This window comes from Pelodiscus sinensis, chromosome 2, assembly GCF_049634645.1.
Source record: "Pelodiscus sinensis isolate JC-2024 chromosome 2, ASM4963464v1, whole genome shotgun sequence".
Lineage (NCBI taxonomy): Eukaryota > Metazoa > Chordata > Testudines > Trionychidae > Pelodiscus > Pelodiscus sinensis.
The window spans coordinates 118,631,244-118,643,320 of NC_134712.1; the positions used below are offsets into that span (position 1 = coordinate 118,631,244).

The 12,077-nt window shown below is 39.5% G+C and overlaps 1 protein-coding gene across 6 annotated transcripts in view; it reads right to left on the minus strand.

The window, feature by feature from the left end:
- Positions 1-2,448: 2,448 nt before the first annotated feature.
- Positions 2,449-12,077, minus strand: part of RELCH (RAB11 binding and LisH domain, coiled-coil and HEAT repeat containing) — a 120,790-nt gene continuing 111,161 nt past the window's right edge. For 5 of the 6 annotated variants that reach the window (XM_075921386.1, XM_075921385.1, XM_075921384.1 and 2 more), the window contains 2 exons: positions 11,707-11,777; positions 2,449-4,273 (listed from right to left, as the gene is read on the minus strand). In XM_075921386.1, the coding sequence (XP_075777501.1) occupies positions 4,153-4,273; positions 11,707-11,777 (192 nt within the window). In that variant the 3' untranslated portion in view covers positions 2,449-4,152. Of the gene's footprint in view, positions 4,274-11,706; positions 11,778-12,077 lie in introns of those variants that run through there. The other variant, XM_075921387.1, reaches the window with a different exon arrangement.

The following is a 12,077-nucleotide window of genomic DNA, read 5'->3' on the forward strand; positions in this document are numbered from 1 at the left end:
ATAAGCAGCTCCCAGCCAGCAGCCAAGTGGCCCACTCAGGCAGGCTCCCGGCCTTCTTCACCCTGAATGCCACTCAAAGCAACCAGCTGTAGGGCCATGTGCTCTCTTGCTTGTTGGTTGAAAGGAGGTACTTTGCACACTGCCTGTGCCATAAGCACAGCTCAGGGAGCTCCCGTGGGCCTGTTTTCAGCCCGTGGAAGCTGTAAGATTGTGACAGGAGTGAGGGGGCAGCACATGAAGGCTGCAGGCCACTTCTGCTGGTTTGGTACGAGTGAAGAAGAGAGGTGGAGGAGGATTTTGCCCGACTGTGTTAGAGTGAGATCTACTATAGAATTACATGTAATTTGCTTGAAAAAGATACCTACAACGTTTAGCAATTTGAAGTAAGTTTTCCTAGAGGTCATATGCAACTTTCCCACCATTCCTTGGTCAGCAAATATCTGTGAAACCCACTGACAAAGCATTCAATTTGCCTCTAATGCTAGTCCAAATGCAGCAGTGGAACTCGGAACTGAGGCTTAGGGGCTGAAAGGGGATCTTTACTATGTCTTCTGTCACTTTTTGCAGCACATAATTAAATCGGAGCGTGTTTCAATATTACCAGTTATTAAACCATCAGGATGCTTTTACTGTATTATCCAAATTGTAGACTAGCTGGTATGTCATTTTGCTGCATATAAATAGAATACACACACACACACACACACACACACACACACACACACACACACAGGGCTCGACAATCGCGGCAAAAATCACTTGCCAGCCCCGCACCGTGCATGTGCGAGACCCACACTGCACATGCGCGGACCGCCGGTGAACGGGGTGACTAACTGAAATCTACTCACCATGGGCGAGTTGATAAGCATATTTGTCGAGCCCTCTGTATGCGCGCGTGCGCACACACACACACACACACACACACACACACACACACACACACACAGAGTAAATGAAACTATTAATTCATGCTTCTATGTCTTTTTTGGATAATGTTGATTACTAATTTGGCTTCTGAATGACTAAGTTCTGAGTATCACTGGCAGAGGATGAGATCCTGCAGATTAACCAGCATAGTAAAGATGATTTATCTGTACACTATGTTGCAGGGGACTGTAGACAGAGAAGTGACAGGTTCATGGTTAAGGCAGTTAAATGCTGCCCTGCCAGATTTGATCCCTGGCGAGCGAGTCACATTTACCCAACTTCTCACTGGTCATCTCTAAATTGTGTGTTCCTCATTTTCTGAAACTCACGATCTGATTGGCATAAGTGCTGAACACTCATGGCTGCAAGTGAAGTCAATGGAAACTGTCCTTTGAACATATCAAGTGTTACATAATGTTATGTATTTTGAAAAACCCTTGCATACTTTTGACCTCTGGGCCTCTAATCTATAACGTGATGGCAATACTTTCATCTCACATGAGTGTTGTGAAAATAAATGTATTATGGCTGTGATGCAATCAGATACTGAAGTGTCTCAGAAAAGCCAATGAGAAAATTAATAATTCTCTATTAAAAGCAGTGTTTGAATAATATGCAGTAAAGACACTCAATCACTCAGAATGAGAAAATAAAAGAATAGCTGCTCCTTCATTAAGCAATGTCTCGTCGATGCATTGACTAAAGCAGAGCACCCGTAGGAAAAAAAATAGTTCATGATCATAATTAAACGCCATAAGAATGCATATGAACGTGGCTGATATAAATATGCACAGGCAACCTTAATTTTGGAATTTTCCAACTTCTCAATGCTTTACCATCCACCTTTAAATGTTAGCATGTTTTTGTGTGTAAGAGACAAATGTAAACACCTCAACCATGTACTACCACACAGCCCTGAGATCACAGCAAAAGGCACACTCATCCACTAACCAGACTTCTCTGAAGTCACAAAACTTCAATTTTTTGGTCTTCACTATACAGGTATTGCCCTGACTCCAGCCTTCTCTCAGTCATACATGCAGAGTCTTTAAAAAGACTACTTAACTAGACTGTATATGGGGGCTGTATATGCGTATTTCTCATGATTCATACACATTCCATTTAACTCCAATTATGCCAGCATTGCTGCACAGTCTTAGAATTTGGTTGGATTAAAAACAGAATGATGGGAGTCCTTGGGACCTCATGAAGCATTAATGACTTTGATGGACCTTGCAATCTGTGCTCCATTCCTTTCCCATCTCTCCACTTCACACGTGGAGGTTTGGTATGGGAATGCAATTCCTGTGTGACTTTCCCTCACTTACCTTTCCAAGATGAGGCCCACTGGGTCTTATGTAGTTTTCCTCTTATTGCCACTCCTGGGTATAGTCATCCACATCTGTGCCATGCATACTTTGTAAATCAGGTAAACTAACAGTCTATGCATGGCATATACACACATCACAATCCAGTTGTATAATGCACATTTTTAAATAAAATAGAAACTGATATACAAAATTCATATGCAAAATTCTTTATTTATAACAGAACAATTGACAGGGAAGTCAGCCACTTCCAATTTCTCAGGAATGTCTCCTCATTTCACAGTCAGTGTGTAAGAGCACAATTAGTTCATGGTAACAAGCGATGGACAGGAACTGAGCTATCTGTTAAAAGGCCTCTCTGTACAGTATAAAAGGATTGTTATGTGAGTGCAACAGGTTCTTACATTGCAAGTGTGTTGGGCATTGTGCATACAGTGCCATTAGGCAAGGATACAAAGCAGTTAAGAATATTTTAGTGGGTATTAGCTGGGTGCATGGGGAACACTACATCAGCATTCTGTTTCAGAAATCTATCCTTTCATTATCTACCCACTCCTTTCACTTCCCCAAATTGCCACCAAATCCAATTCTAATGATATTGTGACACTTTCAGAGAAACGTGCACTTTTTCCATCTAGATTTTGTTTCACATGTGCATTTTAGTTTACATTTAGATGTTCACACATTAACCAAAATATAGTGGAAGTGTCCATAAGAACAAGGACAGACTTCGAATTTATGGAGATGTTTTTTGCCAATATTTTTATTAAGAAAAAAACCCCTGATAATTAAATATACTTATTTTAAGGGTGGCTTTTATTTGTTAAAAATAGCTATATGGATTTTATAAATATGTATATAATCTACTTGAGAATATGTTAGGACATTTTGTATGCCACAAATTCTCATGAAAATATTTTCTTCTAAAGTTTGAATTGAGAGTTAGTTAACTAACTGATCTAATTATTGCTTTTAGCCATCATACTGCATACTGCTGTGCAGCGAGGGGAAAAAGAGATTGCTCTTTGCTTTTGTGGATGTTTGTTCTGTTTGTAGGCATCTCAAGAACAGTGCATTGCTTCTGGCCTAAGGATCTTATAAGACCCTAAAGGAGTCAGACCTTTTTAGCTTGATTACTTGGACAAGATTTTATCTTAATTAATACTTTTTTTAAATCAGGACATGTGCCTTCCAGTAGGTAGACTAATAGTTAAAGTGCTTCAGTTAAAGTAAATAAACCCTGACATATAGAAAAGGTTTATCTGGAGAATGTGATATATTACTTACAGAATATGCACTGAAGTATCTGAAATGCTGAATGTTTCCCATGGATCGACGCAGTGCAAGCAGTTCTATACATGTGTTGCTATTCCACTAGACTGGAGATGTACAGTACTTACAAAAACACAATCCAAAAAGAAGATTAGTGCTGGTGGCTCTTCCTTGTCATTTTAGAAACATAAAAAATTCTGCACTACTCTTTCATAATTTAAATACATAAGTAATCTCCACTTTTATTACTTTATGACAATGACTTCAAATTTACATTATTTTAAGTACCATTGTAATAGCTCCGTGTATAATACAGATATTTGCTGATATTTTGTCAGAAAATAAAATAAAAAATACCTTTCACTATATAAAAAAATGCTGGAAAGACAAGAACACAGAACAGGGACTTGGTACAGACAATGAATTCAGTTTTAGATCAACCACAGATAACCCAAAATTAAGAGATACACAGCGATATTCAAAAGCAGTGCAAATATCTTTGGAGGTTAGAATAAAATTATACTACCAGAACATCAGACAGGGGAAATAAAAAGGCAAGTACTTCAAGTACAAGGAATGAGTCTGCATGAGGTCCATTTTAGTGTTGGATTTTCTTTTCCAAATTTTACTTCTTCCTCTGAAACACATTGGCCAGCATGGCACCTGATGTAGTCAGCTGGCCCATTTTGTTCAGAAACTTGGTCTTTGTATCTTCACTCACAAGACTTGCAGCAATGGACATTGAGCTAGGAAAGAGTTAAGAAGTTAGTTACATAAGAGAACTAACCCCACCCCAAAGAATGCTGTTTAATAGGCAACATAAGTGTCTTAGCAGCACATTCACAGTTCAAAAATCATGAAAGGGCAGGTTATCATCAATAGCTATGAAAAAACCAAATCCAAGGGCACACTTAGTTGACAAGTCTACAAGCCAGATGAACAGCAATTTTCTTCATGGGCTACTTGAGCACTATCTAAACTCCAATTTCCCTACAGCCTCCACAGTGATAGTATCTCTCAAGCACCATCAAAGCTTCTATAGGACCTGTCCACCTCAGGTCATAGAAGCACACAAGTGAAACTGGAGTTTTCCACATTCAAAGTTATAGGAAAAAGCAGTCCTATAAGACCTTCAAATAGAATACTAATGAAAAAAACCACTTTAAAACGCCTTACGGATTTTTCTGAATATCTTTATAAATGTTCATGTTAAGGTTAGCTTAACCATTTTAAGATGAATCCCTTTATGAAACATCCACTCCATTACCTTCTAGAAAATGTAAACTCTAAGCCTTCATTTGCCCAAGTACAATACAATACATTTGGAAGACCACATCTAATCTCCAGTCAGATTCAGAAAAGCCATAAAGCCAACACTACTGAACATGAGACACTTGAGTGTATGGCAATAGGTTTTAAAAAGTCACACAGTCACACACGCCTCAGAAATTTGCTATGAACTGGCATATTCCACTTCCCGGCAAACAGAAAACTGTCCATACTGTCCAAGTTGTGTCACAAGGCAGAACACTTCTATAATGAGAGTATCACAGAAAGCAGAAGTGTCAATAAATGGGCGACACTTCCTGTACTACATCAAGACGTTTCTGGTTAATATGTCAATGCAAATTTTTTATACAGTGTCAATATTTAGTAAAATTAAAACAGAGTTCTCCTTTATACAAACTCAGTAGGGATTTTCTCCATTTGATAATTATCCAAGTGCTTACATCATCCAAGCCCATAAAAATGAATTTCCTGAAATCAGACATGTAGCAATCAGACATAGTACCAACATTTCAAACCAACCAGGATGTCAAATAAGTGAAAACTAGTTATAAATTGTTCTCCCATAAGCCAAAAAAGGTTACTTACCTGTAACTGGAAGTTCTTTAAGATACACGGTTCCTATTTGTATTCCAAATGTGGGAGCATATGTTTTCTTACCAGTGTCAGTTGACCCACACGTGTATCCCCTTGTGCTCTCAACTAAGGGTACAATAGGATGAATGGCTTGGTGCCTCTCCAGTGACCCCTCTTTTGCCTGAATTAGACCACTTCACAGAAAAGGGGATGGAGGATGGGTACTGGAATAAAAACAGGCACCATATATCTGAAGGAACCGCCAGCTATAGGTAATCTCCTCCAAGTGACGGTCCCTATAGGTATTCCAAGCTTGAGTGAGTAGTGAGAGTGGTTGGTGTGGAGGTAGATGTGAGGTTATAAGAGTAAGCTGCAGTATAGCACAGCCTACCACGGAGTCTGGAGCTGCCCTTTGGGCAATGGCGTAGAGGCATGTGTACTGGGTGCCACGTTGCTGCCCAACAGATGCCTTGCCATGAGATGTCCACAAGGCATTTAACTGGTTAACCAGGATCCTGCCCAGGTTGTAGCACCCCCACCCTGCCAGCAGCTCAGCAGGCTGCCCCAGGCTGCCAGTTAACTGGTTACATCCCTAATTGTAACTATCTTATGCACATTAGATACTGTGTAGGATTCATGGATGCACATGGAAACCCATTTGGAGATTCTCTAGGAGAAGAAGACTTGATCCATAGACTGGTCAGCATTGGCTTCAAACAGTTTGGCACAGGTCCTTTGGAGGCAAGACACAAACACAGAGAAGGCAGCACCATCCTGTGTGCATGGGAAGCATGAGCTTTGGGACAGAATATAAAAGAATATAGGGAGGTGAATGCACTGATTATGATGAAACTCTAAACACCATTTTTGGAGGGGGGGGGGCAGACAGATTGTAGCTGGAGGAAATGATCCTTCTGGAATATTGGGGGGGGAGGGGGAAGGGGAGGTGGGGCTAGCATGGTTACCAATTCATTGACCCATCTAGCTGAAGTAATTGCCAGTAAGAACATGACTGGCTTGAAGGTGACCTTGTGCTAGACGACAAGAGAATGTAAGAGAGAATGTCTCACATAGACATGGGCCACAGTACTGCCAGGAAGGTACTGAGGTGATGTTTCATGAAGCAAAATGGGGTAAGATGTGTAAACAGAGGCACCCTTCGGGGGCGGAGGAGAGGAGAGGGGGAGAAGAGGCGGGAGGCATTAAGGGCTGCCAGGCAGATCTGCATAGAACTTAGGGAAGGCCAGACATTTTGAGCTTGATGTGGTAATTGAGGATGATAGGCAACTTGTACTCAATCGGTGGTGACAGCAGTGAGACCATGAGATGAACTGTCTACATTTAACTTGGTAGCAGGCTCTGGTGAAAGCCCTCTTGCTTCAGGCAATGATGTGTCATACGACGATGGAACAAGCTTTGTCTACTACAACCTCTATCCAAAAACAGATCCCCAAATGAAGAGGGTCCAGGGTAGGATGCTTGTGTTGGCCTCAATCTTGTGAGAGAAGATCCATGAATGTTCCAGGGTGGAGCCGTGTTCAGGTGGAGAGTTTGAAGAGGTTGGTGAACCAAAACTGATGGGGCCAGAATGGGGCTATAACCTCAGTATCTCGGTCCTGTTGAATCTTGTTCAACTACTTATGGATGGATGGGAATAGGTGGAGGTGTAGCAGACGTCACCTGTCCAGACCAGGAAAAGAGTGCCCCCCTGCAAGTCTTCCCCTAGGCGCTCTTGGAACAATAAAGCAGCAACCTGTGGGTCTTGTGAGTGCAAATAAGATCCCAGCACAGAATGCTTCATTTGCAGAAGAGGTTGCAGAGAGGCACTGTTCAATTCCGATGTGTGGTTAGGGTAGAACATTAGTTCCAAAGGTGATACCTGTTGTTGGTGTAACACGACTGCTATCATGGTGTTGGAGAGTAAATGAACGTGGTGGGATTGAATGTGAAGAAAAAGATACCTGGCATACAAAATGGACTAGAGATGTTAGAGCTTACCCAGGTAACTAATAAGTGACTACTTATTGGCTAACAGTCCTGGTTAACTCCAACATACCAACCACTCCAAGTTTTAAATCAAGAGCATGCAAGGGAGATGCTTGCTGCTGCGCACTGTTGCCTCTGTATCAGAGGCAGTGGCAGTGCAGGATGGCAGGGAGATCCCCAGGAGTGGGGCTGGGCGCCAGGAGTGTCCTGCCTGCTGGCCCTGATCCCAGAAGGAAGACTGTGTTGCAACTGAGTCAAGCTGCATCCCACTAAAGTGAATTGTCTGTACAGGTCCTTAGGCCCTATGTTCCACAATGAACTAATCCATATGTACTGAAAAACATGTGTTCTTTCTTAAAGTATCATATAAAACAAAGATTTAGGAAAACATCAGAACTTTAGACACACAAAGGTGAGTGATACAGTATCTTCTTCTGAGCTTACACAGAGCTCTTTGCAACTTGGACATGTACTCAGCATCACAGCTAACAACATGTCAGTTTCTTGAATACTTTAGAGCTTAGAACAAGTTAAAAATTGGGAATGTTAATGTTCAGATTTGCACCAACAACATTATTACAATATTATAATCTAGACAGGTAGAAACATTTGACAAGTATGTATATAAAACATATCTAGCATTACCAAGCTAAATAGTTAAACATGTTTAAATAATTAAACACTCTGATTTGGTGAGAAATTTGATCATTTGTTCCAAAGGATTAAGATTTGTTTTTGTTTAAATTGTAAATTTAAAGCCGGTTAGTTTATGTTAAATGATGCAGTCAGTTCTGTTTTATCATAATATATATTTCATTATACAGGAAAGTAGTTTTTAAACATTAATTTGCCTAATGTCTACATGTAGTACGTGCAACACAGTACTCCCTTAAGTTTGTGGTGATGCTTCAGGCCAAAATATTCAAAAAACTGCATTCGCATAACCGTGCTCTTTGTAAAAGAAAAAAAAAAAAAGTAGTCACCTTTTTAAAACAAATTGGTTACTTAAGAGCAAACTATTTTGTCATATATATATGTATTTAAATTTATTTTCTATACAACAGTTTTAGGATTTACCATACTTGATTCTCTGATTTAAAATCAAAACATGTCATGTTCCTTTTTGATCTCAGAATCTGATCAATTTTTCTAACATAAGAAAAGAAAATGTGATGAACCGTAGTAAGTAAATATCCACAACTGATTGATTAATTCTCGTTTTTGTGATTTAGGCTAAATCTGTCATTGCATCACATTCCTAAGCACTGGTAACTTGCTTGTCTTTTGGTTACACTTAAATCCATTGAATAATGTATTTTAAAAAAACCCGTATGAAATATGTAACGTTTCTAATAAAATGACCCCCAGTTTTGATTTGGCTTTAGGAGGAAGTTTGATAGTATATACCTTAAGTCAAAATATTTTCTATCAAATTTTTACATTTGTTTTAGCAATGTTGCAACAGAAATCTAATACAAAAAAGGGAAGGTCAAACAAAGGAAACAAGCGTGACACGTGAAGACTTCTCTTTTTCAATCTTACTTCTCAGTATTTAGCGTTCAAGAAGGAAATTAATTGGATGCAGCATCACTGATGCACACGTAGCACTTATTTTTGTATCCACGCTGCACAGGAAATACTCAATGTGGTATCAAGAAGGTTTTCTTCAGTTGTAAAATATTACATTTTTATTCAAATTATTTTGGTACTACTGTGCTTTTTACTAATTTGTTTTTAAGACTGTGGCTAATCTATATTTAAAATAGCTATTAGACTAAAGCCACAAAGAGATAATACAATATGCCTTATTAAAAACCAATTCTGTCCACATAGAGCAGAGTTTCTCCAAGTGGTCAGCGGAACACACAGAAATCTGCTAACTGGCTGCTCCTGTTTATTTACAAGCTCCACAGACATGGAGCCTCACGGCTCCCACTGACTCCGGTTTGCTGTTTGCAGCTAAGGAGAGCCACAGGAAGCAGCAGCCCAGGCGCCACAATGCTTCGTGCAGCTCCCATTGGCTGCAAACGGCTAACCACACCTAATGGGCGCTGTGAGGCTCTGTAAACTAACCAAGTGAAGTAAACAAACAAACCAGGGCCGCCTAGTAGCAGCTTTCTCAGAGTGGGTCTACAGACCACTTTGAGATAGACACTTAACAGAAAAGAATACCATCCAAAGTAACTCTTCTGTTCAATGAAAAAGAGCAGACCATCAATGCTTCTACGTGAAAACAGTTGCTTTTGATATAAGGCCAACACTCATCTCCCCAAAGGAGCTTAAACTATGTTTATACTGCCTCCCAGCACAGTTTGCAGGGGTGTGAATTGCACAGTACACCAAAATGCTGTGTTCTAATTGTCCTTTGTGGGTGCTACTGGCACAGCTAAAAAAAATGATACCGAGGGCACAGAGCAGAGAAAGCTCTACTAAAGAATGCTCATGTGCAAAACACATGTTTAGAATTGAGAAATGAAGTTAGGACTGGCTAATGGGAGTAATCATCATGTTTATGGTTTTCAATATATACCAAGGAGACACTGTGGCAGACTATGCTGGGGCCAAGCCAAGCCCTCTTATTGCAGGTGCAGCAACCAACACTTTTAATGCTGCAAGTAGTGGCCATCAGCTGCTGTTTACTGTGCTAGATAGCCAGGCCCATAGCATCACCTAGTCAAACCCCTCAAAAGACACCAGGGATATCTCAATGTATTCTGCTTTATTTATTCTTTGTCTTTTCAATTTCTCATTCTTTGATCCAAGTTTTAGTCACCTCTGCTTTTCTTGTGTCTGATCTATTTTTCTGTTGTATTTCTTGACTCCTCTTACTCCGTCCCTCTTCTTGTTTTCCCCTGTCCCTCCTGCCTGGTTTTCCTGAAACTGGAGAACACCTCATGCATGTTGTCTTTAACCACACTAACCAGTGCTTGGTCACCAGTGCAGAAAAATGACTACTTCCCTCTTTCTCCCTTGCTACTTTGTTGCCTGTTGTGTTGCTCCCTCCACCTTTTGGTACTCTTCAGAGAGCAAATTAACATTAAGATCACTGAAGAATGACTACTTTGAATGATTTCACTTCATGCCTTGTCCTTTCTCCTCTAATTCTGCTTTCACCCAGAGGAATGGGAAAAGATAGAGAAGAAATACAATGAAAGTTGAAAACTGCATAGTGAAATAAAGCTCTGAAAGGCTTCCTTAGTTAGTTTTTTAATATGGCAGGTTTGAACCTAGAAAATATACTGGCTACCAGCCCTATATGATCCCTGCTATCTTTTTCCATTGTTAGGAGAGCAAAAAAGGTACAAATGTTTAAATGCTTTCTTTCTGCAAAGATTATAAAGTTTTTGAATTTCTTCTCCCTCAAAGAGACATCTATGACTACCCAAAATCAATTAATTATTCTTACAGTATGACCAGGACTGAGAAAAAAGTTGGTTTACAATCTAGGCATTGTATAAAAGTCTTTGTGGACTTAGTCAAGATTTCAGGCATATCTTCAAATGTTGCTCTGATGCTAACCGCTGCAGGATTTGTTCAATTCTTCTTATACGATCTATTCACCATCAATTACAAACAGCACACATCATCTTAAGTACTAACAGCCATGTCTAAGACTATACAAGATCTGTTTGAAACCTATTCTCCACACTAAAACTAGTTCTATTCAGCAACATACGCTTACAAACCTTGCCTTTTCTAATTTCCTAAGTGATGTGAGAATTAAGCCTAGTCACCCTGAGAAGTAGCTTTACCAACATTTTAAAGATAAGGTGATGAAGAGGTTAAGTGACTTGCTCAAAGTCACACAGAAAAATCAATGCCAAAGCTGGAAACTGACACTAATTTTTTTTCTCTACCATTCAATTATTTTCACGTTATAAGCTTTCCAACCAATACTGATGAATTCCCACAACTTAAAGGGTCTCATTTATTAGGCTGAAAATATTTTTTCTTTTCTGAAAGAGTAATAGATTGTGCGTAAATGTAATTCTTCCAGCAGCCTGTTAGACAATACTTCAAGTACTGCTTCTGATGGGTTAGAAGCATAAGAACAAAACAATATGAAAAAACAAGAACTTTATTTTCACCAAGTGGATGAAAGTGCACTGCCTGACATTTTATACTGGGTATAGCAACAACTACAAACAGAGTTCTACCAAATTCCTGAAATCTATTTCTAAATATAGACCATGGCAGGACAGGATTCACAGGTTTAAGCCTTGGACTAGAGAACAGCCCAGTATTCAGGAAGATGCCCACAAAATCCTCCGAACTCTTAAAAAAAGCTGGTGGCTTTTTTTTTTGAAGGATGAAAGAGTGGATCTCTTACCCTTGCGGTTCTTGGACGGTCTTGTTTTCCACTTTCTGTTCACACTCCTTTATCATGGAACTTAAAATAACCTAAAACAGTAAAATAAAATAAATAATCTATGTTCTAACATTTTCAGCCAACACCCCACTCTCTTTCACAAGATAAGGAAGTACTAAAAATCAAAAAGGGTATACTCTATTTTCAAGCAACTTAAAAATGCAAATAAGTATTGTCTGTCTTGTGGTTACAAGCACAAAGACTATTCAGAACCTTTCAAGGAAAAAATTATTTAAATACAGTAAAACTCCAAGGCTGTGTCTACACTGGCATGAATTTCTGGAAATGCTTAAAACAGAATACTATTCCGTTTTCAGTTTTTCCGGAAAAGG